This window comes from Muscardinus avellanarius, assembly GCF_963383645.1.
Source record: "Muscardinus avellanarius genome assembly, chromosome: 5".
NCBI lineage: Eukaryota > Metazoa > Chordata > Mammalia > Rodentia > Gliridae > Muscardinus > Muscardinus avellanarius.
The window spans coordinates 84620473-84647145 of record NC_137790.1 but is presented as its reverse complement, the minus strand read 5'-3'; the positions used below and the strand labels follow the sequence as shown (position 1 = coordinate 84647145).

The following is a 26673-nucleotide window of genomic DNA, read 5'->3' as shown; positions in this document are numbered from 1 at the left end:
GGTAGAAGATAGTTTTGAACCCACCTAATTGTATCTGTGCTTCTGGAAGATGATAACACCATTGCCCATATGTATGAGTAACTGGAATGGGCTTTCTTTCTAGGGATTCTTTACCATAATCTCACTACACTTAATCTTGTGGATTCAACTTTTAGAGCCCAACTTAGTTTTTTGGAAGGTGCTTAATGAGAAAGCTGATATATGATTGACCTCTAATATAATATTTAGAGGTACAATACTAATTTTGCTTATACCTATAATTCCTATTATAAGTCAAATAGCAAGGAAGACATAAACATAGAAGTGAGCATCTTTGATGTCTGTACTAATTTACTATTTTATTTTTATGTCCAGTAATATACAAGTTTGGGAGCGTGTCATTCCCATTCTTTATGGTAGCTCTGGAGATTTGTGTCCCACCCGAAAAACAAGCAACATTTGCAAAAGAATACCTGTGCCTTGTTGTGTTGTGTGGTGGTCATTGGAGACACACTTTAAAATAAAAAAGTTTATTTGCACATATAAAGAAAATAAATGCAAATTACCAAATAAAGAAAATAAATAGGAAACCTCTTCTCCCGCTACTCTACTCCCTTGCTCGGTCTTTTGATTTTCCTGGAATGTTACTTTCAACTGATGCCTTCCCTAAAAACAACTTATTTGAATTCAGTTTAACCTTCCAGATTCAGCTCAATTACTAAATCTTCCATAAAGCCATTCTACTTGTAAAAATAAGTAAATCAGAGGTGTTAGAACAACGAAGAACTACTGGAATGGCCCGTGAATACCTGATATAGATAATAGGCACAGGGAAAGAGAGAGTGTTTCGGGATATGGAGAGGTTTCTATCAATGCAGAGAGGAAGAGATAGGTGGGAAGAATTCCTTTTGATTTTCTGGGCTAAGCACTGACAAGAAGCTCCTCATACTAACCCTGTCTAAGGTACAACTTCCTACTGCCCCTAATCAACACTTTCCATCATGCTCTGATGCCTCAAAGTTTAGTATCATTCCTCTGGAATGTTGTTGTTGTTGTTGTTTGAAAGCTAAGGAGAAATGGGTAACAGGAGGAACTCTAGATGAAGAAGGAGATCCTATAGAGGAACAAATAAGGCAACCTAACTGAGGGGATGGGAGGGGAGAGGAGAGAAACTCTCTAAAGCACCTGATGTACTTAAACATATCAAAGTCAATCACTAAGCCAAGCATGAGAAGGAGGGAAGGGGAGGGCATGGGGTGGGACTTGGGTAAGGGCTAATTGGGTGATATGTGCATGTATGTCTACACAAGTCTTTTATCCCATTATGAGGTATGACTGCAATGCACCAAAATAAAATGTTTTTCAATAGAAGAAAAAAAGTAAGGAGATTTTTGTCTAAGATGGGCATTAAGATTGTGTTGGGCTTTTGATAATGTGTGGAGTTACGTCCCTCTCGAGGCAAGGATACATTATGCCTGAGTAGCTTTCTTGACATTCTGAATGCCTCTCTAAAAGGCAAAGTTTGTAAATTTTTGTTACTGTGCAAAGGAAACATTCAGGCACCTTTTCTGTTACTAATTTGTAGAGCTATTTTTAATTTCTTTTCTTCACTCTTTTTTCTGTGCTTGTGAATTTTAAGGTGCGAGACCGACTGCCCTTGAGGCTGGCGTTCCCAATTTATCTCAAGAATAGGAAAAATATGGACAGCAGCAGAGCTTAGAGTCATGTATGGGTCCAGCCTATTAGCCTGACACACTCTGGAAAAATATTGCCCAAAACTGAAAGAATATTTTTTATTATTATTAATATAGCCCACCTGCTTTCAGAGCTGAGAAGACAAAGCCTTGTTCAGTCATCACTAAACTCTGCAGTGGTTTTGCCTCATGTAAGCCACTGACACTCATTCCCTCTTTGGAAAAACTAGAGTGTTCTCTCTTCAGTCTCCACCTGTGAAGATTCCCTTCCTTACAGCTGAACTCAAATGTCTGTTACCCCACAGAACCTTTACTGCACAATCTCAGATGTGACTCTCATATTTCTTTCACACTTTTTTCTTTACGTTGCACATTTTGTTGTGTCTTCATTGGATGTATTTGTTCTCAGAATGACTGTAAAAGATAATGGCTGCATTTAATTTATTTATGAATATTACACAGGAGATGACTCTAGTGCTATGCAAAGAATAGACATTTGGGGTGTCTGTTGAATAGGCTGAAAACTTGAAAGCTTATCTTTTCAGCTTGACTTTGCGCTCTAAATCACTGATGGAAATTTTCTGTCAGATCCTTACAGACAGCTATCAAATTTTACAGAACACCCTGCAGGCTCAAGCACTTGGATTCTAGATACTACACTTGGGACATTCATGACTTAGATCAAAATTGCTACCTTTAGCTGCTGGTTGACCACTATGACCAATAGTTGATACCATTTTGTCTATTTTTGCTGTGTGTCGTCCACGGAACCCTAGTGAATCCTCTTACCCCACTGATTCTTTTTGACGTCTAGAAAGGGAAATACTTTATAGAAATATTTTTCAACCTGCATTTAACAAGTTTATAATGTAAAGCTACAATTTAAATAGGAATCCAGTATGTTTTTAACAATCACATGGACAGTCCATTACCCCAAGTCCCCAATTTGTATTCTATAAAAAAATGCTGTCAGTCAGTGGCTTGAAGCTCTCAGAATTTTAGCGTAATTTTCAAACATAGCATAATTCACTTTCTCATAAATTAAGTTTTTTGTTTTTCTCTTTTTAGAATAATCACAAAATTAGTGCCATGTGAGATCATTTTATTACTATTAACAAGACGTGTAAAAATGTAAAAGTATCTTTTAAGTTATATATTCTGTAATAAAAATGTACACATTAACTTTGGATAGAAGCTTGTAAAACCAACCATAAAATTTATTACAGATATTATACTAAATTTTTATCAAATATCAAAAATACAGTATTGAAACTTCAGAAGAGTATCAACTATAAGAGTATCTCTACTGAGACAGCTCAGGGTTTTGTTTTTTTTTTTTTTTTTTTTTTTGTGTGTGTGTATGTGTGTGGGGGGGTGGGTCTAGGGATGGAACCCAGAGGCATTTGACCTCCAAGCTATTTTTTATTCTTTATTTTGAAACAGGGTCTCACTAATTTGCAGAGGGCCTCATTATGAGGCTGTCTGTGAACTGCAATCCTCCGGTCTCAGCCTCCCAAATGCTGGGATTACAAGCGTGTGTCATCACGCCCGACTGACAGCTCAGTTTCTAAGAGTGTATGTCTTTTTCTAGTGCTTGATATTTCTTATTAAGAAAAAATTAATAATGGATAATTTCAGCCTTATTTAAAGACACATTCTGATCCTGCAGCAGAATATAAAGAAATGCTTTACAAGGCTAAATACAACCAGAGAGAAACAGAAATATATTTACCTCTTTCCTCCTGAGCTGCAACATTTATCCCTCCCATTTTTGTGTGTGAGGTGGTCGTCAACCCACTGTGATGGAGTGCTGAAAGCAGTCTCCAGTGAGAAATCTCTCCCTAATGTCAGATCCTTGTTAATCCTGAGGCACAGAACTCAAAAGAGCAGTTAAGCACACAGACACTAAAGATAGACTCCTTGGGACTGAAGTTATCTAAACATTTTGTGACTCAGTTTCCTGTTCTGTAAAATAGGAATAGTAATAGTGTCTATATGTTGGATATGAAATAATTAATATGAAATCAATTAATATGAAGCTAATTAATAAAAGGAAGCCCCAAGAAAAATGCCCGACATGTGAATTTCTAGGTTTGCTATAACTATGTGCAAAGGCCTGAAAATTCTTGTATATATACCCAGTGGCCCATAATTACATGTTAAATTTTTTTCTAATTTAATAAAGACAAAGAATAAGGAGGCAAGCTAGAGGTGGACCTGATCTCTGGCTCCAGATTCCCTTGATAAATCTACCAAGAGATACAGAGTGTAACCAGCTCAGTTCCTCTCACTGATATAAATATTTGTCTCAAATTATATTTTATATTATTCAAAACTCAATGTGATTTTTTAAACCTAACATGATGTCCATATGTGAGACAGATGTCTCATTAGTGAATCTGAGGATGAGGCTGATCTAAGGTTTCAGAGATAGCGATGGAGTAGAACTCAGGTCTTTGAGGCACGTGTTCTGCTTCAGAGATCTCACTTGCAAGAATATGAGAAGCAAGACTCAGGAACCAGAGGGTGGACAATGACCACCAGGACCATAAGGGACTCAAAGCCCCAGATCTTGTAGAAGCAGAGAAGAATTTAGGGAGTGCAGATTAAGAGCGCACTTAGAGGCAATGCTCAAATCATAGGGTCAAGTCTAAGAGATGAGCCTTGTTTCACAAGGCCGCCAAAGATAGAAGTATAACTATTAGGTAGCAACTGGAGTGAAGATGTATTCTGGCTTAATGTGAAAAAGAACATTCTAGCAGTCAGAGCAGTTTGGAAATAAAAAAAATAACTGCTTTGTGTTCTGCTTCAGGGGAGGTGACTGCAGAGGTTTGACAGCCAGGGCATTTGTGACAGGAATTGAAGTTCAAATTCCAACCCAGATCCCGCACATTCTAACTAGATACATAGAGGCTCCAAGGAGAAAGACCTTCCTGCGTTGATTGTACCGTTTGGTACAAACATCCTGAGTCTTGCTTCTCGTATACTTGCAAGTGAGATCTCTGAAGCAGAACACGCGCCTCAAAGACCTGAGTTCTACTCCATCGCTATCTCTGGAACCTTAGATCAGCCTCATCAGTTAGCTCATGTAAAATGCCAGCCATAAAAACGATAATGATGACTGAACTGCCATCTTTCAGGAAGTAGTGATGGAGAGTGCTGGTTCTCTGGCTTCTTTAAAAGGATGGAAATGCTCCTTTGTTCTTAACAATCTACCCCTTTTTTCTTTCAGGCCGCTGTGCTCGATGTGGGGAAAATGTAGTTGGGGAAGGTACAGGATGCACTGCCATGGATCAAGTCTTCCACGTGGATTGTTTTAACTGCATCGTCTGCAGCAACAAGCTCCGAGGGCAGCCCTTCTATGCCGTGGAAAAGAAAGCCTACTGCGAGCCCTGCTACATTGTAAGTGCTCCCAAGAGGTTCCTCTGCTGCTTTGTCTTCTTTGGCCTAAGGTCAATCACTCCAGAAAGAATGCAGACATCTACTCTTTCTCAACAGCCTCCAAAATGTGTGTGTGTGTGTGTGTGTGTGTGTGTGTGTGTGTGTGTGTGTGTGAGAATTGGCATCTTGTGATTTCCCCCTGTATTTCCTATCCATATGCAGTCAAAAAAGTGCATTGGAATGGGGCTGCTTTTCCTTTAGTGGATCTGCTGGGAAGATTACCAGCCTGTGGTTTTAAAGCATGTATATACAAGCCAGCATGCTCCTCCCTGAAGCATCAGCAGACTTCCCAAGTAGCAGTCATATATCTTGTCAGTAATCTCACCCCAAATTGGAATTTTAGTATTTTTAGGATACTTTTCAGGTTTCTGGACTTGACAGTGCTCCTACACGCCTCTGGACTTCTTGTATACCCCAAAAGTTTCTTGTTTTCCTTAACCAGCAAATTTTCAGTGATGCAGAGGAACCTTTTACTATAGAGCATTTTTAGGAGAAATGAATAATAATGCTGACTGGGCAAATCATTGTTTTCTTTTTTTAAAAGAATACAAAAACTATTTTAATAATATATCTCAGTGACAAAAAAAGTCACAGTCACATACTTTTGAGGACTACTTAATCTATTAAGTTTTTCTGTGATAGAGCAATTTGATGAACAAACTTTTTAAAAATTTAAAATAAACTGCTTTCTTTCTGCAGAATTTTGATCTGTCCATTTAACATGTGTTTATGGGAAAAGTAGTACTTTTTTTTTTTTTTGCAAACTCACAAAAGGGTAATGGTTTGGTTGTCCATGCCAAGGTATTCCAACATAAAAGCCTTTCTATACAAGGTCTTGGGAGTCATAACTTTGCCGGTTTCCAAAACTCAAGTTTATTGGAGTTTCTGGCCCAGTTGGTATTTTACCATAACCTAATAACTCTATATCAATGTAAGCTGGGGTTTTAGCACAGATCTAAAAGTTCTTCAAGATTAAGATTGTACAGTACTGTGTGTTAGTTTGCCTCTCTTTGGTTCAATTTCATTTCATTTTCCTTCCAAAGACAATTTAAACACATGTAGCATCATAATAAAGTTATACATCACTAGAGGTGGAAAAAAATCTTAACATTATTTGCCTAACTCGTCTCTTTAGAAGTGAAACTACAAGGACATAGAGAGGAAGAAAGTGATGTCTTATGTTACATCATTAGTGTCAGAATCAGGGCTGTTTTCAGTTATTAACACTCCTAGTTCTATATTGTACAAATGATACATATTTTTAGTTTGTTCAAAACATAAAGATGAACATGGCAGTCAGTGTCTTTTTTATCTGGAAAAGCACAATTACATTTAAGAAAAAGTCTACTAAATAAAATTGTACCACTTTAGAACATAAGAATATTTCAAATATCACCCTTTAAAATCTTTGTTAAAAAGAGAAAAGCATTTACCTAGTCCCCAGCCTTTTTATGTGGACTGTATGAACTGTCATTCACAAAGACTTAAAACCACCACTATGAAATTATTTATTGCCATAAGTTCTTTGAGGGTGATGTCAGCAGAGCCATAAGGGCACCAAGGGCCTTTTGTTCTTATACTAAGTAATTACATATGACTGTGTTTTTAGTAGCTCTTGTACCTTCATTATATCCCTTTTTGACTACCTTGTTGGTCCTTGCTCTTTAATGATGCTTTGGTGGCAGCTATTCTTTTTATCTCTTATGAGCCAAAAATCTTAAATAATTTATCAGGAAAAAATATAACCCAGTTTTTGAGTATCAATCAGTCTCTTCCCTTCCTTCCTTCCTTCTTTTCTTCCTCTTTTTCTTTTTTCCTATTTTCCTTATTGAAGAAATAAGAATATTCAAAATAATGGGCAGTTATGGTGGCCCATGCCTTTAATTTTTAATATCAGTACTTGAGAGACAGAGACAGGAAGATGATAGGTTCAAGACCAGCATCAGCAACCTAGCAAGACTTTTGGTAACTAAGTGAGGCCTTGTTTCAAAACAAAAAATAAAAAGGCCTGGGAGTATAGTTCAATAATTCAGAGGTAAAATCTTCCTGGGTCTAATCCTTAGTAACAACAACAACAAAAAAAAAAAGAAGAAGAAGCAAAATGGTTCAAAATGGTTTAATTAATTATTTCTGTAAAGTTTGAGACTGTGAGTTAAAGAATGTGACAGTCTAATATAAATTAATTTCTGGCTAAGTAGGTCATTGATGAGCCTAATATCATAATTAAATCTTTACATAATTTTGAGGTTAAGTGCTCCAGTGATATCTTCAGATTTAGTTAATCGATGACCAATATATTTCTAAAGTCTCTTGAATTGTTTCTTAATCCTTGTGCACAATGAGCAGTAACTAAACAAATTTGATTCAATATGGCATTGTCATTTTCTTTACACATATTTTGTTTTCTATTTTGTATTTATTAACCTAATATAAATATGTATGTTGCTTTCCATTGGTAATGATCTTCATTTTTAGCTTTTCATCTGTTTGGGTTTACATTATGTTTACACACTATATTTCAAAACTGCACTTGAAAAGTATTAGGCATTTTATAATTTTAAAGCATTATAACTAACATGCTTATAGGCAACTTAGTAAAATATAGGTGCATTATGTCATAGTTATATTAATTTACATTTTTATAATCATAGCTAAATTAATGTTTTTCTACTTTGGTGATGTATCCTTTTGAAGCTTAGTTTTTATTATTCTTACAGTTCTGAATAAATGAAAAAATTAAAACTTTCTTGGGATGTAAAGGAATATTAATAGAATTAGTTTATCCTATTTCTAACTCTCCTGGTATGACCCTGGGTAAATTATTTAACTTCTGAGACTAGTGCTCTCATTTTTTAAAGGAAGATATTAATTTCTTTTGTATCTTCAAAGAGAGAAGAAGAAAAGTATGACATCTTATGTATCATGAAACCATTTACTAATATCAGTATTTAATCTGATTAATAATATTATTATCATTGCTTTATTCCTTAACATTATGTGATAAAATTAAAGAAACCCTCTAAATTTGAAGTAGTATCCTGGCTATAGTTACTATAGAAATACAGTAAAATAGAAATATAAGTTGATAATGTAGGAGGAATATGAGAAAATATATAATAAGAGGTTTATGCTTTGCTTAAGACAGTTTTTATCTGGTTATCAGTGTGGAAAGTCATAACAGAGCATCCAGCTTGTGTCCTTCTGCTCTTAACTAGACAAGCTTACTCATAAGCATAGATTCAGCAAAAGAATACTGTTTTCTTCTTAGCTTAGCCAAGAGGTATGGGACTAGGGGCACAGCACATCAAAAATTTTCAGCAAAAGCATGTTTATGAACGAGCAGATGAGATCCTTCCTCAAACCAGGGCTCTTATTCAGAGTGGATGGAATTCAACTGCTAACTCTCTGACAGTGGAAGCTGGTACAGATATTTTTTATTAGAGTTGAAATTCTAGCGACTAGAGGGCCTCTAAAGGCCAACTCAACAGGAGACTAAACACTTTAAGGTACCTGAACTTGGCACATTAGTGACAACACACCAGCAGCCTTTTGCTCTCTCATGTCCCTAAATGGCTACAGTTAAAACAGTCCAACTTTTCAACCTCCATTAAGAGGTAAGTTTTGTATCTCTGCAGGGAAGCTGTTTTTTTATATACTCAAGTCTCTCCTAATAAAATGTTTTAAAAGCAATTATAGCCAGTGCCTTATGTGGGTGTTGGAAAAGGAACTGAGAGTTTTGGCTAAATATTTAAAATCCACAGAAAATTCCCTCCTTTTCTTTTCCTAATTGCCCACCTCTTCTCTCTCTTCTCTCCTCTCCAAGATATGTTTCTCTCTTGTCTTCTTTTATATCATATACACATGCACACACACAAATGCACATGCATGTACGTGCACACCCATGCTTGCCGCTTGATGATCTATCATCATCCTTCCATCACTTTCCTAGGAAGAAGACAAATAGCTCTAAAAACAGAAAAATTTGTTAAATACTCTCCTGCAGGGCCTAACCATAGTAACTACTAAAAACCTTATCTCTTACATACATACAGCACCAAGACTTTATGGTGTTCCTCAGCACCTAATATTGCATGTTAACATACACATTGGAGCCTTCTGAAATAGGCAGCGGGTGGAGGAGGGTTATTTGTCCCCATTGTACAAATTCAACCTTGATGTTTTCAAAGTAAAAGACAAAATGAAGACTAGCAACAGTGCTTCTAACTTGTCTGTTCTACTGTCCTGCAAGTAATGTTTAATTTTCTAAACTCAGGAAGATATTGTCAGTCACCCACTCCTCCCCACATTTAAAACAGCTGTAACTAGAGCCTTCCATTTCCAATATTTTAATTCATAATCACATGAATTGTGCCTTCAGTATTACAGAATTACAGATGAAAAACCTTAAGCTCTTCTCATTTAAAATTTTTAAATTTTTTTATTGGTGCACTGTAGCCATACATCTTAATGGAGTACAAGATGGTGGATTCATACGTGCACACATCACCCAATTAGCCCTTACCCAATTCCCTTCCCCTCCCTTCTCATGTCTGGCTTAGTGATTGACTTTGATATGTTTGTTACTGTACATCATGAACATTAGAAAATTTCCCTCTTCCCCACCTCTTATTCCCTAGTAATAATACATCTTAATGGGTTACAAAGATACTTCAGACCTTAAGAACACCATCAACCAAATGGACCTATTAGACACATACAGAATATTCCACCCAACTACAAAGCAGTTCACATTTTTCTCAGCCCTTCTCTTAAGTGTTACATGTTACTCTCTGAAATGTCTCAAATTACAAGGCAACAACTTTTTTTAAGAGGTAAAAATAATAACAAACATTTTTTTTAGTGCTTTAACTCTTACAAAGTACTTTTAACTCATGTTATCCTCAGGTGATCTTAGGAAATAGGTACAATTATTTTTGCTTTCATTTCCAGTAGCAAGAAACTGAATTTAAAAAAAAAAAAAAGAAACTTCTGCCTGCTGAGTTCTGTAGAGTGTGTGTCAGATCTAAGACTTAGAATCTGGCCCTTGATTTTCATTTCCGGCTCTTTCTGTTTACCCAGTAAAAATCAGGAAATCTTATTGTGGTTAATATGTTTCCTTTTTCCTAATTATTGTTTCTCTATTACCATTTCTCCTTGTCGCTTTTAAGAAAAGTTGACCCAGACTTTGAATTTTAGAGATGTACCTTTCATCTTATTTTTAGATGTATTAGAGAAATATTAAGATCAGAGTAATCTTTTTTGCAGTAGTAATTCTTTTAAAAACATTTTTTTTTATGTGATACCAGGAATGGAACCCAGGGGCCTTCTACCTGCAGGCTACACTCACAGACCTATTTTATATTTTATTTGGAAACAGGGTTTCCCTAAGTTGCTGAGAGCTTAAGTAGCTGGGGCTGGCTTTGAACCAGCCTCCCAAGTACTGAAATTTCAAGCGTGTGCCACTATGCCTGGCTTATTTTTAGTATGTTATGCTTATTAGAGACAAAATAGAAAAAAATTAATCTTCTACCTAAATATAGTAGTTTATATTTAACTACACATTTTTTTCTATTTCTATATATCTGTGTATATAGCTTTATGTACATAGATAAATATGTGTGTAACTACATTTAACCACATACCCAATGGCTCTTACCATACATAATAATTAGCAACTTATTATATGTTATTAACACTATAGGAAACTTCATCTCTTTAGAAATAATCTCTTATATAATCCATGGACATTTAAATAATACAAGTTATTGATATACCCTTTCTGAAAAGTGATGCAAAGGAATATTCCAACAGTCAAACAAGTTAATAAAAATATAGTGTGCAGGAGCTCCATACCCAGTAAATGGGTAACAAGCAATGAGCCAATGAAACTATTAGTTAAAAGTTAAGAAAAGAAAGAGCAAAGATATCGTAATAACTTAATATTATTAATTACTATTATCTTCAATAGAATTTTTCAAAGTGAAATATTAAGTACTAATAATAATAGCAGGCAAAGTATAATTCAGTACAAAACTATCAAAACTCTCATTATTTTACTGATAAATGGATCAGTTCTCAATGAAGAGACTCATCCTTGGCCTTTCTTCAGTAATTATTGTTATATTGAAATGTATAATGCAAAAATATTTATAAAGTAGGAGAAAAAATTGGTTAAAACATATTCTTTATAAAACTTTAAGATCTTTCTTTCAGTCTTTTTTATATCAAGTCTAGGAGTTACATAATATAATGAATAATATTGATTTGATCAATGTACATTGAGCTATACAACTAAAGAAATCATACCTTCTTTACTAATCTCCATGGATAATTGAAGAAAAAATAATCTTATGAAAATATAAGAGGAAATTGTAAATAGTTCCTACTTTGGCTGGCAGAGTTACACATACACAGTAAAACAAAAAATGTATAAAAGGATAATCAAACACACTCTTAGATGAAAGAATTATTAAAAAGTAGTGATGAAAGCTGGGCATGGTGTTACATGCTTGTAATCTGAGTACTTGGAGGCTGAGACATGAGTATTTCAGGTTTAAAGCCAGCCTTGGCCTGGGATCAGAGCTGCCAAGGGGTTAAGCCAATCCGGGGCCAGCAGTCAGCATCGGAGCCTGCCATGAGGCAAGGCCAGTGCTGGGCCTCCAAGGCTTGGATCGGAGCCTGCTGAGGGGTTAGGCCGGTGCCAGGGCCAGCGGCCAGCATCGAAGCCTTTCGTGAGGCAAGGCTGCTACTGAGGCCTCCGAGGCCAGGATCGGAGCCTGCCGAGGGGTTAGGCCGGTGCCGGGGCCAATGGCTGGCATCGGAGCCTGCCGTGAGGCAAGGCCACTACTGGGGCCTCTGAGGCCGGGATCAGAGCCAGCTGATGGGTTAGGCTGGTGTCGGGGCCAGAGAGACCAGAATCGGGGCCTCCCATGAGGCAAGGCCGCTGCTTGAGCCAGCAAGGTCTGGATCAGTCCACCAGGTAGCCAGGCCACTAATGGGGCCATCAAGCGTGGGATCAGTACTTGCAACGCGGCATGCACAGAGAAATATCGCAGAAAATAAAGATCAGATGCTTCCCCTAATCAGCAAAAACTAGGAGGAAAGGGGCAACAGGAAGAGGTCGAGTTATAGAAAGGGCCCTATAGTGAAGCAACTAAGGTGACCAATCAGAGGGTATGGAATAGGGGAGGATGGAGCCTCTTTAAAATGCAGGAGGTACATAAACAAACGTATCAAAGTTAATCACCAAACAAGCATGGGATCGAGGGAGGGGGAGGGAATGGGATGGGGGCTGGATGAGGGCTAATTGGATGATGTGTGCTTGTATATCCTCTCAAGTCTTGTATTCCAATGTGATATATGATTACAATGCACCAATAAAAAAATTAAAAAATATTAAAAAAAAGAAAAATAAAGCCAGCCTTGGCAACTTAGTGAGACTCTCAGCAACCTAGTGAGACACTGTTTCCAAATAAAAAATATACCCAGGCGGGGGATGTAGCTTGGAGATAGAATGCCTCTTGGTTCAATCCTCAGTACCAAAATAAAAAGAAGAAAAAGAAAAAGTAGTGATATGAGGGTAAGACTGAATGGTCAAGTGAATAAGACTCAGCAAAGTTGAATTCCAAAAACTGCTAATGGCATTAGTTTGAACCAGAAGGAGTACACATAGACTAACTTAAGCAAGAGGATTACATTTAAAGCTCCCTAAAGGAAGAAGAAATTTGTTAAAATAAAAAAAAAAAAATTGAATGCCGGGCATGGTGGTGCACGCTTGTATTCACCACGCTTGGGAGGCAGAGACAGGAGGATCACGCAGGCGTGAAGCCAGCCGCGCTGGCTTAAGATACCCTGTTTCCAAATAAAAAAATATATAAATAGGTCTGGGAGTGTAGCCCGGAGGTAAAGGGTTTCTAGGAACCCCAGTACCACAAAAAAAAAAAAAAAAAAAAAAAGAATTGAACAGTTCTAGAATTCAATAAAATAAACATGATAGAAAATGAATTTAAAAGGAAAGAAACAAAAGGTAAAAATACAAATAAAAATAAGCTCTTAACAGAGGTTAAGAGCTTTCTCTTAACAGAGAAAATATTTGTAAATGATTGTACTTACAATTTTATAGAAAAGAGGTTATTTTCTCTGCAAATCTAAAATATGCAGGGGGAAAAAACTATATAACCTCATAAAACCTCATAAACATGGATGAAAGTCAGACTTGCTACCTGAGAAAGTTCCAGGAAATTTCACTAACAGGATTTTTCATCTTCAAAGAACAAATGATTTTTATGCTATGTCAGCTTTCAGAACCTACTAAGAGAGAAGCTTCCCAAAACATTTTATAAAGCTAGCATGATCCTGGTCGTAATACCTAACTTAGGCTGCCTCCAAAAGAAAATTCCGTGTTAATCTAACATTCACAAATGCAGAAATCCTAAATGAACTCTTAGTAAACTGAATGCCACATAATAAGATATTCAGAGTTATCCATGATTGCATGATGTTAGGACAATATTAAAAATCTTTTATTATAAGTGAGAATATTGATATACCAAATTAGAAAAACAGTAGTCATATCTGCAGATGCATTTCACTGAAAGTGCATTTTATAAAATTTATCACAATTTTTATTTAAAACAAAAAACTATGATAACACAGATAAGTAAAAAGAAGGAAAATTAACATACGTGTTTATTAGGATAAAAAGAAGCCATGGCCAGCCTTCCTTCTCCTTATCACCTCTATTAAATTCATTTTGTTCTTAAAAGGTCTAGTCTTTGTGATGGACACTGGGAAACAAAGAAAAGGTGAAATACATGTGAGTATATATTTCAGATTGTTATTCAGGATTTCTAATATATATAAAGTTATAAAATAATATGATGAAGGTTCACATGCCTATAATCCAATTGAAGAAATAAAACATTAAAATTCAGCTGAAATTAATTGGAATCTGTCTGAATATTTCTAAAACTTTCATACTTCTATTTAAAAGTAAACACTACTCTAAATTTGTTTTTATCATACCATGCATTTTTATATTTTCAATACATATCTCTAAACAATATATAGCAGTTTACATATAGTGCTTCTTAATTTTAAATAAATAGCATTGTATCCATGTTCTTTCATTTTAAATAAAGAGTACTGTATAAATGTCTCTTAATTTTAAATAAATAGCACTATTTTCCAGTGTTCTGAGACTTTTCACTCAAAATTTTAAGATTAGGATGTATAGATGTCTACAGATGATATGACTATTTTCTAGAACACTTGAAAAAAAATAAAACATTATAGAAAGGGAAATTTAATATCTGACAAAATAATAATTACAAGTTTCAGCTGAGAAAATATAACAGAAGAAATTCTTACACAGAAACAACAGAAAATATAAACTATCTAGGTAAAACTCTAAACGTCATAAATGACCTAAGAATGCCAAAAATCTTTGCAAGAGTAATTAACTCATGCACAGGATAATTTCAAGTTTGAATTGGGAGGTTCCTCTCATTTTCAGAGGTATCATGTTAACTTTCTATTATTATTCTACAACATTAACAACTATTTCTAATGAGAAAATGAATAGCTACTGCCCCATCCTTTGTTAACCAAATTTTTCAGGCCTTTCCCCCCAACATCCCCCAGCCCTTCACTGATCTCTCTGCTGCTCACCACATTGCTACAGGCTCCACACAGAACTTGCTGGTAAGAGAAGTGAGACACAGCGCCCTGAGTAGTTTGCCCAGAACAAGCAAGAGGCCTAGCTGAACACAGCATTTTCCTCCTAGTTTCTGTCCCAAGCTCCATTAACTTCTGTGGCCATAGACAGAGAATGCATTTTAAGGGCCAGAAGGAACCTTAGAAAGAAATTCAATAACGTCATTTTATAGCTGAGAAAGCTAAAGCCCAAGAAAGCTGACTGATTTGCCTGAGGTTCTATGGTTTATTAATGTTAGAGGCAGGAATAGAAACCAAGAGCCTTGGTGATGGCTTCAAAGAACTGCTTTCTTTGGTACTGACATGAAGAATTTTAACCATGTGTGGCTACAGGTCCAGAGAGACATCCCTAGAAAATGTTGGCTTTGGTAGATTTTGGTTGGAGTGTGAGGAAATAAGTGTTTGCTTCAGCCCTAACCAGAATGAAGGTTCTCAGATTTCCAGGTTAAATGCTTTGGAAACTTCATGCTAGCACCTTTCCACTGCCCCCGTTTGTTTATTTTTAAATGAAGCATGAACTCACCACTCGATGTTTGCCAAAGTTTGGATCAATGTCAACATCAAGCCACTGTAATAATGGTTTAAGATTATTTAATCCCATTACTTATACACTTCATTAGGCTGAGTGAATTGTTGGCAGTGATTCAGTAAACTTCCTACTTTAGAGATAAAAGGATGGAAAAAAATAGGGAAGGAGCCTATTCCTTATTTTCTTTCACATTTATCTTATATCTCATTGGAAAAACAAATGATAATTAGTGGGTGATAGCTTAGCATCCATGCATCTGGGCTGCTTTGCACCTCCAGAAGAAAGAAAGAAATGCCTATAGCCTTATATTTTCTATTAGAAGAAAAAAAGTAAAGGGCAGAGTGTGTGTGTGTGTGTGTGTGTGTGTGTGTGTGTGTGTGTAATATGCCATAAAATTAATCTTAAAAATATACCTGAAAAGAAGTTCAAGGATCCTAGGTAAGATCCTAGGTGTTTAATGTAAAGCAACAAATTATTTATTTATTTATTTTAATTTTTTATTGGTGTGTTATATTCATACATCATATTGGGGTGGTAATCGTGTGTGGACATACATGTACACATCACCAATTTAACCCCTACCCAATTCCCACCCCACTCCCTCCCCATCCCTCCTTCCCCTGCTTGGCTTAAGAGTTGACTTCCATATGTTTAAGTACATTGTGTGTTTTAGAGAATTTCCTTCTTCCTTCCATTTGCTCATTTGTTTTAAATATAGAATATAGACATTAAAAGCACACTCAGTTTGAACAGCTACTGACTATTCTGGATCCACCCATTTCTTTCACCTTCAGGTTCCCCACATATAGAATGAGAATACTGTCCTTCACAGGGTTTTATGAGTAAATGAAAGAGGACAGGACTGAGTCAAAATTACAGTGAGAGCTTTGAGCAATAACTACATTAGGACTCAGAACGTACACACAAAACCTGCAAAGGAGAATTTTTCCTAACTTGACTCATCAAACAAAATAGCATTTCTGGGCTGTCTGGACCATTCCTTGCATGTTGCTGGAGTTTGGAGCTCATGGAGTCCATGGGATGGCAGGTCACAAGACTCTGGGAGATATTTTTTTAAACTATAAAAAGAGAACTTCTCCATAATTTCTGCAAGAGGGGACAGGGAACTTTGCACCTTTTCAAGGATCTGGGGTAGGAGTAAAGTGAAATTCTTAGGCACATTTAAATGTGTTCTGTACTTCTAGCTCAGCTCATAAAAGCAGAGGCCCCAAATACTTCTCCACTCTTATCTCCCATCTCTTTCCTATACTTCTTTTTTTATGGAACCTGTTTTTACATTCTATACTTTCTTCCTATGAACTCTTTTCTGCATATAGATACCTGAGGCTTCTCCATCTATGCCCAGGCTTTACTCCCCCTCTTGTCTTTTCCTTTCTTCCCTCCTTTAAAAATCAGAATCAGTAGCCTTAAAAAGTTTTCTTGGAACTTCCCCAACTAGATGTGGCCTTTTCTGAGCCCACAAGTCTGTCTCTTCCACTTTTCTATTAGGACTTAATCTGACTACCACGGGTGTTACAGTCTTTGGAGTCTTGGACACATTTCTCTACTGACCTGAATCCCGTAAAGAGTGGGGAAGAGGGTTATCACTTATTCATCTTTGTCTCTTCTGCCATGCTCATCAGAGTATATAAACCTGTCATTGCTTTCAAGGTTATAAGAGTTTAGAAGGTGACCTGCTTCTACTCTTGATGCCAGTGTCTCCTCATAGTGTATGGTTGACAACCCTTTACTTGTCCTTTGGTATACCTTGAATTTGAAATTCTATGTGCGCATAAGAGAGGAAGAGAAAACTTGGCTCCAGGAGCCTATGAGCAGAGTCGTTGCTGAAATGTAAATGTAAAAGATGGAAGGGAAAGATGTGAGAATGGAGCCAGCTGTCTAGCTTCCAGCCACAGAATTATCATAAGAGCTGCAGCACTCAAGGTCAAACAGCTAGAGGTACCTTGTGCAGAGAGTTGCCAAGGAGTTTGGGTAGAAGTCCTCTGTCGTTCTGATGACTTTGAATGTGACATGCTAATTCCTCCCACAGACAGTCTTAAATACGAAAACAAATAAATAAATCTACTTCCAAGATCTCTTCTTTAGCCCACCTTCCTGCAGCATAGGGGCGGCAGCCAAGGATGATGTCATCATTCCAGAAATGCAATTCTCTTTCTGATCACCTCCCATCTGAAGGGAGTACTACATTGTCTGTCTTAAAATAATTGTTTTAACTGAGAGACACAATTTAATAATTCAGTTTCCCACTTTTAAAGTATAGGAAATAAGATGCCAATGGGAGGAGGGATCCTGTTTGGAATGTTCCATTTGGGCAGATACACTGAGAACTCTTTAAACAACCTGAAAATCACAAACACAAATGTGATGAGATTTTTAAATTGTGTCAACTTCTTTTGGAAGATAATAAACATCTTTCACAAAGGTTATTTTTACTTTATGAGCTTTTTAATAATGCTTAAAGACATTCGAAGCAATTTAATTAGTGCAGCTCATGGAACACATACCTTCTAAAATATATTTCTTTAAAAAGTGAACTTTTATATTTTTATTCTAGTTTAGGCAAATGACTCAAGTAAATTTTATTACGAAGTATAACACATATACAAATTGTTTTTGTTGTTGTTGTCATTTTTTGTTCTTGTTCTTGTTGTTTTGCGGTACTGGGAATGAAACCAGAGGCATTCTACCTACTAGCTACATTCCCAGCCCTATTTTTTTTTTTTTATTGGTGCTTTGTAGTCCCAGCCCTATTTTTTATTCCTTTATTTTGAAACAGGGTCTCACTGAGTTGCAAAGGGCCTCACTATGTAACTGAGGCTGTCTGCGAACCATGATCCTTGTGTCTCAGCCTCCCAAATGCTAGGATTACAAGCTTGGGCCACCATGGCCAGATACAAATAGTTTTTACATGAAGTAGAACATACTAAATGTGTTGGGGCTCTGAGGCAAGAAATGGGGTAGAAAATCCAGGAGCATCAAGGGAAATGAGGAATAAAGCCAGAAGATCTCCCTAGAGGAAGAGACCCATACTGGGACATCATGATCCATCTTACTTTCTTCTAATGCCACATGTTCATCTTTCCCACACCTCAGAGACAAGTAGGAACTATTACTATTTTTTATAAACTAACAAAATTAAGGCTAAGAAACCCAAGGGCTTTGGATAATACAGATTAGGGCAGAACTGTGAGCTTCTGGACACTAAACTTTAGCTTCTACCTTGAACTCGCTCTTGCTCTCTCCTCTCTCTCCTCTCTTCTCTTCTCTTCTCTTCTCTTCTCTTCTCTTCTCTTCTCTTCTCTTCTCTTCTCTTCTCTTTTCTTCTCTTCTCTTCTCTTCTCTTCTCTTCTCTTCTCTTCTCTCCTCTCCTCTCCTCTCCTCTCCCCTCCCCTCCCCTCCCCTCCCCTCCCCTTCTCCTCCTCCTCCTCCTCTTCTTCTTCTTCTTCTTCTTCTTCTTCTTCTTCTTCTTCTTCTTCTTCTTCTTCTTCTTCTTCTTTCTCTCTCTCTCTCTCTCTCTCTCTCTCTCTCTCTCTCTCTCTCTCTCTCCTCTCTCTGCCTCTCTCTCTCTCCCTCTCTCTCAGTACTGGGGATGGAACACAGGGGCATTCTACCTCCAAGTATACTCCAGCCCTATTTTTTACTCTTTATATTGAAACAGGGTCTCACTAATTTGCAAAGAGCCTCACTAAGTAACTGAAACTGTAAACTGCCATCCTTCTGTCTCAGGCTCCCAAATACTAGGATTACAAGTGTGCACCACCGCGCCCAGCTTTCTACCTTGCTCTTAAATGAATTCATGCTGACAGATGGTATGTCATCAGATAGTGCTCTCTTGTTGTTGTTGTTGTTGTTGTTGTTGTTGTTGTTGATATTGTTGTTTGTGGGGTTTTGTCATCTGAAAGGCTCCTCTTTAGAGTTCCCAATTTAAGTTTGGTTATCTCTGCTTTAAGAATCATTTTGTACCCCCTTCTACCTAAATGAATATACTCTCTTCTCTTTTATCAATATTTTTTGTTAATCTTTCACTATCCTTTAATGTTTTAATCCTTTACTATCTCCTCTTAATATATATTGGTAGATAATCTCATCTTTATCCTGGCATGGATAGACTATAAGCTTCTTAGGAATAGCTCACAAACTTCCAAATGTAATTAAGAAGTGGCAGACTAACATATAACCCTTGACTTTCTGAAGCATTACTATTTTTTTTTTCTTCTTCTTTTTTACCCCCAAACCTTACTCTGCATTTCTTAAAATAGTATCCAAAGCAATACTTATCTTCCTAGGGAGTATTTTAGTACAGTTGTTGTGTTTTTTCTTGTAACGAATATATTAGTTAGCTTTAACTACCATAACAAAATAGCAGAGACCTGGTAGCTTGAACAATAGAAGGTTATTTTTTCATAGTTCTGAGGGCTGACAGTCCAAAATCAAGAAGCCAGTATTATAAGGTTTTAGTAGAGCCTCTTTTCCTAGTTCCAGATGGCCACTTTCTCACTGTATCCTCACATGGTGGAATGGGTGGTATAAAGCAAATTCTTTGATGTCTCTTCCTGTTAAAGATGCTAACAACTACCATGAAGGCCCCATTTTTGTGGCCTTATCTAAACCCAAATATCTCTTTAAGACCGCATTTCCAAATACTGTCATATAGGGGGTTAGGGCTTCCACTTATGAATTTAGAAGACATACAATTCAGTCTATAATGATTAAATAAATCTTCTGACTATAGGTCTATAAATGTATACTTAGCATTGTTTGATGGGCTATAAATTAGAATATCCTATGTTTCTAGGTACATAAGATATGTAGTTTTTTAACAGGTTTTTTTAAGTATCCTGTTGCCTTTAAGAATTTTGCTAAATATTCTGCAAGCATAATGTCCTATTAACATTTAAAACATTGTATAGGCCTGGTGCATTTTCTTGTAAGGATACATTTTACCTGCTAGATAACATTTTATTTTTAAGAATAGAAAGGCTTGTTTTTAAGAGAGTTATTGCACATTATTTAGTGGTTAGGCAGTTGGCACAGGTGATATTAAGCTAGCCTGGCCTGGGTCTGCAGGTCACGCCAGCCGAGGTGCTGCAGTATCGTGTGTTCTCCCATAACATTCCTGTCAATGTCTTTTTTGGAATTAACTCCTCATGCATGGTCAATAAATCTAACCGATGTGCCAATGTTATTAAGAGGTGGCACATTAACATACAGCCCTTGATATTCTGAAGCATTAATATTAATCAAGTTGAAAGTAAAATAAAGTGGAGAAGGTTGTTTTTGAGAAACTATGCCAGCAGATTTTTCTCATGGGTGTCTCTGAATGTTATTGAGGAGAATCCAGGGAAGGGTGAGAGTTACTATTTCTACTACTGTGGCAAGAGTACGCATCCGAACATAGGACTTGTTCTGTTTTGTTGTTATTGTTGTCATTGTTCCTTTTTTTAATATAAGAGTGAACTATCTGCAAGTTGTAAGAGTACTGAATGAGCACTTTCCTTCCAGGTGCACAGGACTGTGCTCAATGCTGTGGGGGACATGGGACAGCATGAGGCTTGGGCTGTGCTCTCCCTGAGCCCTTACATGAGTGGGCAGGGTCCAAACTACAGACAAATGCAATACAAGGCAAAGTCATATGATTTATTTGTGAGTGATACACTCAATGGTGAAAACGTGGAGGAAAAAAAGGGCATGTTGCGCTCTGGGGGTCGGGGACAGAGGATCAGCATCAAGGAAGACCTACCGCCCAAGGCAGGCAACATCTGAGCAGGACTTCAAAAGTGGACTTACATTTAATAGAAGGAAAAGAATGAATGAGAATAATTCTGAATTCTAAATGATTGTTTTCCATGTTGTAGTTCATTATTACTTCCAAGATCAAAGGAAAATAAATGAGCCTGTTGGTCTGCAGAGATTTATTGAGCATTCATTATATGTAAATTATTCTGCAGAAAATTTGGGAATAGAAGATATATATTATATATATATCTAATTCTGGTTCACAGAGTTTTTGCTTTAGTGAGAGTCTTACACCCATCATTTTCCTCTGATGATGTTAATGGAATTCAATATAAAGGCCAAATTTCTTTGTCCTATAACCACAAGAAAACAAGAGCTATTTGGGTCCACTCATTCCTTTGTTAATAGGGTAGATACTTAAAAGTTATGGAAAACATAAACTAGTTTGTTTAAAATTATGTTGGTAGAATTGAGAAAAAGTCAAACTTCAAGTCATTGAAGCTAGAAAAACCCTTGAGTGTCTAACCCAAAACGTTTTTTGCAGATTAGTAATTGAAGCCCAGTGAAAGTATAGTTATTTCAGGTAGAAGAGCTGTGTAAATTTCCTAAACCGCATAACAGCCAATTTTTTTTATATTTTCAGGAAAAAACTAACTTGTCTCTCATTTACTGTTCAAAAGTATCAATTGCTCTCTACCCCCTGAAGGATTGATAATTGAGTCTATGAAATAAAGTGACGTAGATGGATTAACAGGAGAAAAGGTATACACATTTATTAAGTGCATGGGGGTGTCACAAGAGAGAAAAATTAGTACCTGGTGAGATCCTGTTAAGGGAAGATGGAGGGAGATGTAGTCAACTTAGTGGAGAATAAATTATTTTGGGAAAAATGAATGGGCCTAAAGTCTGTCAAGACTTGTGTTAAACTCCGGTCTATCCCCATATGATAGTTAATCTTCCCTGGTTATCAGATTCTCAGGGAAGAGATGCTTGCAATTTAATCTTCCTAGATTATGAGATTCTCCAGGAAGTGACTGTTGTTTTCCTTCTATATTTAGTCAGATTAGAAAACCAGAGAAAGCCTTCCTGTGCTCTGAAGAGGGAAGGTCAGAGAAAGCCTCCTGGAGCAGAAGGTCAGAGTGGACATTGGTTCTGAACCTTCCAACCATTTTAAGTGCAAAATAATCAGGGTATCAAAGTGCCATACTTTGGGGTATCATTTTCTGAGCCCCAGCATTGGCAGCTTTACTTAGTAATCTATTTTTCAGCTATGTAATTAGGTATCTGTTAGCATTTAACACCTGTACTGAATGCTTAACATAATAATATCTTATACTTAAGTGCATGTGCCCAAAGTACTGTTATAGTTTTTCATTTGATGTTCATAACATTCTCACAAAGCAGGTGTTATTTTTATGTTACATGTGAGTGAGCAAAACAGGCCTCTGACATGCATTTTCTAACTGAGTCTAGTTTTCTGACCTCTTCATTTCAATTGCTTGCCTAAATGGTCCTGTCCACTGAAGTCCAAGCATCCTTTATTTTTTAAATATTTTAATGGGCATGGAGGAAAATATTAAAAGAGTCATCAGTCTCTGGAAAAATCATTGTTTGAATGAAATAGCTAAACAGATAAAGGGAAATTTAGAGTAAGTGCCTTTGTGAGTATAAACTATCTTTAGAAGTTGGGGATAGGGTATGAAAGAATGTAGGACTAGTTTTATTGCATGTTATCTAAGCAATGCCTGGGTCCTTTTTTTTTTTTTTTTTTTTTTTTTTTTTTTTTTTTTTTTTTAGCCAGATAACAAGTGTCTTACTGTATCTTTTTTACGCATTCCCTGGGACTCCTTATACAGGCCATAAACTCCACTGGTATTCAATTAATATTTGTTCATGATGCTAGTGATTATGCCCTCTGACTTCCACAACACTGGAGAGATTTTATGTTGGCATTAGGCATATTCAATTTTAATGTATGGTTTTTAGTTAGTCCTTAAAAATAATTTTAAGGAAAATAAATATGCGATGAGGTAGTTTCTAAATATTAACTTACTCAGATAATAATATTCTATATTGACCAACTAATGCTCAATCACGATTTGCAGTTTAGAAGATTTTACTTCTAGAAACTTTTTTTTAGTCAGTGAACTTTTACTTTCAATAAAAGCTGTTAAAACAAAAAAGTCCTTAATCAATCTAAAAATTTTTAATTATTTGTATCATTATTATTTCAGTGATGCTTAAACTGGTATAAAATATTCCAATTATTTTCAGTATATTTCAATAATTTCAGTATAATTCAGTGGCAAAATCCATCCATATTTTCAAGTTTATAGGGACTTTTTTTCTCATACTAAAGTTGTGATTAAGTTTGTGAACTACACAACATTGGATTCTTTTGCAGGAATTCTGTATTACTTTTTTTTGGTCATATATTACAACTGGAATTTCTCATAGCTCATAGATAGATAGATAGATAGATAGATAGATAGATAGACATATATACACATACACACATATTCCCCAGTTTCCAAAATCTTAGTAGCAAGCTTTGTGAACAAATATTATTCTCAAACATACTAGAAAGAGTGAAAATGGGGACTTTTCTCTTTTATGTCTAAAAGAGCTCTCCTTCCTTTAATCATTAAATTCCTGAGTTATAATCAATCCAGTTCTGCTGTGGACCGGACTCATCATAAAGACTGGTACAAGGGCAGTCTCTCTAGGAGTCCCCTTTTGATCCGGTCTCCCAGCATTTTCTAAAGTGCCAGTGTATATAATGAATTAGAAGGCAAGTAGGTAAATTTTAAAGTGCTAGTGTAAACAGTGAGTCAGGCTAGATTTACTGAATGTCAATGACACATATGCATGTGCACATACAAACACATGCACATACTCGTGCCAACCCCAGGAATACTACAACAAAGCAAAGTTCCATTTACTCTTAGGGTATGTAAAAAATATACCTGCCACAAAATTTCTTTTTAGTAAAATTATACAGAAGTGTATAAACAGATACTATAGCCCTAATTTATCAACCACATAACAATTTAAGTGGGACAAGAAAAAGAAACTGTACTTTAAATATTTTATGTGTGGTACTTGTAATTGCGTGTGTGTGTGTGTGTGTGTGTGTGTGTGTGTGTGTGTGAGTAGGGATGTATTGAATTTGAGAGTAATTTATGGAAAGTGCTGCCAGCATGGTATTTCAAATGCTACACAATTTGAATTTAAACTACTCAATAGGATCATTAAGATTATTATACATGTTTTCCAAAGAGTTTGAATTCAAATGACAACTTTACCCAAAAGAAAGAAAGAAAGAATAAAGGAAGAAAAAAAGAAAGAAAAGAATGCCCTTTAAATACTGAGGAATGTTAGTGCACTTATAGAAATTCATCCAATTTGAAGTACTGACACCTCTCCTCTGAGGAGTACCTCAGGATAATGTGCCTAAGAGGTAGGGATGTTGGAGAAGCTGCATGCTGAAGATACATTCCTTTGATGAGTTAAATTGGATTATTATAAAGAACATGTTATGGACAATGTGGTATTGCATTTGCTTCACTTGACAACAAAGAATCAGGAAGGGATATGGGGATCGGGGTCATTTTGGATCAGTGTGAGGTTGAAATGCAGATGAGATGCGGGCACAGGCTCCTAAGTGCTTTGAGAAAGACTCCTCCAAGCTCATCAACTCATTGCATGTGCCGCTTTGTTTCCTTCCTCTGGGTGGGTCTTGGGATACAGAGGTTTACTTTCATTTGGTGTCAGTGTGCCAGTAGAACACTGTACTAAAAACCAGGGGTGCTTGCTCATTTTTCAGAAGTCATTTTGCAATGGATTTTGCCACGTGATTTTGCAATGGATTTGCCATTACAGTTTCTAAAACAAGTATAGTTCCAAGTGATGGTAAGTTTACTGGCTCTCCCACAGCTTTTTTCTTTGGTGAATTCTCTAGAAGTTACGCTTCTCCGTTTTGAACAAAAGTCCGTTTCCTTGCAACATCTACTCAGAGTCCTCAGAGCATATAGCTAATACATCTTCCACTCGACAGCCTAAACATCCCCTGTTCATTTGATTCTTCTCCTATGCTGGCTAAGTTCTAGTTCTTCTATCCATTTCACTTCTATACTGATATCAAAGCCTCTCATGATCCTGACAACTTTATTCTGGATTGGTCCGGCATGTCAATATAATTCTAGTGTAGCATGTAGAATTTCCATTGGCTTAAAAAAGAAACAGACATAATGGGACATGTAGAGGTGTGTGTGTGTGTGTGTGTGTGTGTGTGTGGTGTATGGTATTGGGGATTAAACTCAGGGGCATTCTACCTATGATCTATACCCCCAGATCCTTTTTTATTTTTATTTTTTCAAAACAGAGTCTCACTAGGTTTCTGAGAGTCTTACTATATTGCTGAGACTATCCTCTAATCTGATCCTCTTTTCTCAGCCTTCTAAGTATAGGGGTTACAAGTGTGCACCCCCACACCTGGATAAAACATCATTTTAAAAAGAAACAAATGATAGCAACAACAAAGAAAGAAGATGTTGAGTTATATGTGTGTGTGTGTGTGTGTGTGTGTGTGTGTATATATTTATTTATTTATTTATTTATTTATTTATTTATTGGTGGTACTGGGGTTCCTGGAAGCCCTTCTACCTCCGGGCTACTCCCAGACCTATTTTTTTATATTTTTATTTGGAAATGGGGTCTCTTAAGCCAGCACAGCTGGCTTCGAAACTGCACGATCCTCCCGTGTCCGCCTTCCAAGTACGGGGATTACAAGCACGCCCGGTTTGAGTTACATGATATGTTTTAAAGTTGAAGGAAATTTTTACAACATCTTATTCAAATGGAGTAAAATGAGGTTGCATATTAGGTCTTGTTCTACCCAATCTATTTTAAGCAGAAGTGAAATGTATGACATTTGTCATTTTCTAACTTACATTAAAGTATATGTTTCATCTCCTTTCAGGGGTAACTTACTCATTTTTTACACCTTTAGCACTTTTGGTGTAGGTGGTGTTCACTAATTATTGAGTTAAAGAACAGTAATAACTATTAAATACTTTCCAGATTATAAAATGTTTCCAAAATAAATTTAAATTTGGTGAACAGATACCATGTTTATATAAAATATGATGAAATCAAGACTCAGAGTGCTTTCTCAAGAACACAGAGCTAGTTGATTGTGGTGATGCATGCCTGTAATCTCAGTACTTGGGAGGCTGAGACAGGAAGATCATAGTTTCTTGAATAGTCTCAGCAGCTTAGACATTCTGTAGCTACTGAGACCCTGTTTCAAAATAACAAATAGAAAGGGCTGGAGGTGTAGCTTAAAGGTAGAATGCCTTTGGTGTCAATCCTGTCCCAAAAACACAACAAAAAACACTGAGCTAGCCAGAAGATTTGAATGCAAGACATTGCTGTTTAGACCAAACCACGTATTTGTCAGTTTCCTGTTATTTCTTAGTTTCTGCCTGGATAGGACATATTTGTAAATGTGTTGGGAGAATGGATACTTCTGATTTCTGGACCCCTTTCAGAGGTACT

At 36.5% G+C, this 26673-nt stretch overlaps 1 protein-coding gene across 3 annotated transcripts in view; it reads left to right on the top strand.

Moving 5' to 3' along the window:
• The window catches only part of LPP (LIM domain containing preferred translocation partner in lipoma), a gene marked incomplete at both ends in the record, with an annotated part of 650944 nt that overhangs the window by 519890 nt on the left and 104381 nt on the right, over positions 1–26673 (top strand). For all 3 annotated transcript variants that reach the window (XM_080696758.1, XM_080696760.1, XM_080696759.1), the window contains one exon: positions 4906–5075. In XM_080696758.1, the coding sequence (XP_080552884.1) occupies positions 4906–5075 (170 nt within the window). The remainder of the gene's footprint in view (positions 1–4905; positions 5076–26673) is intronic.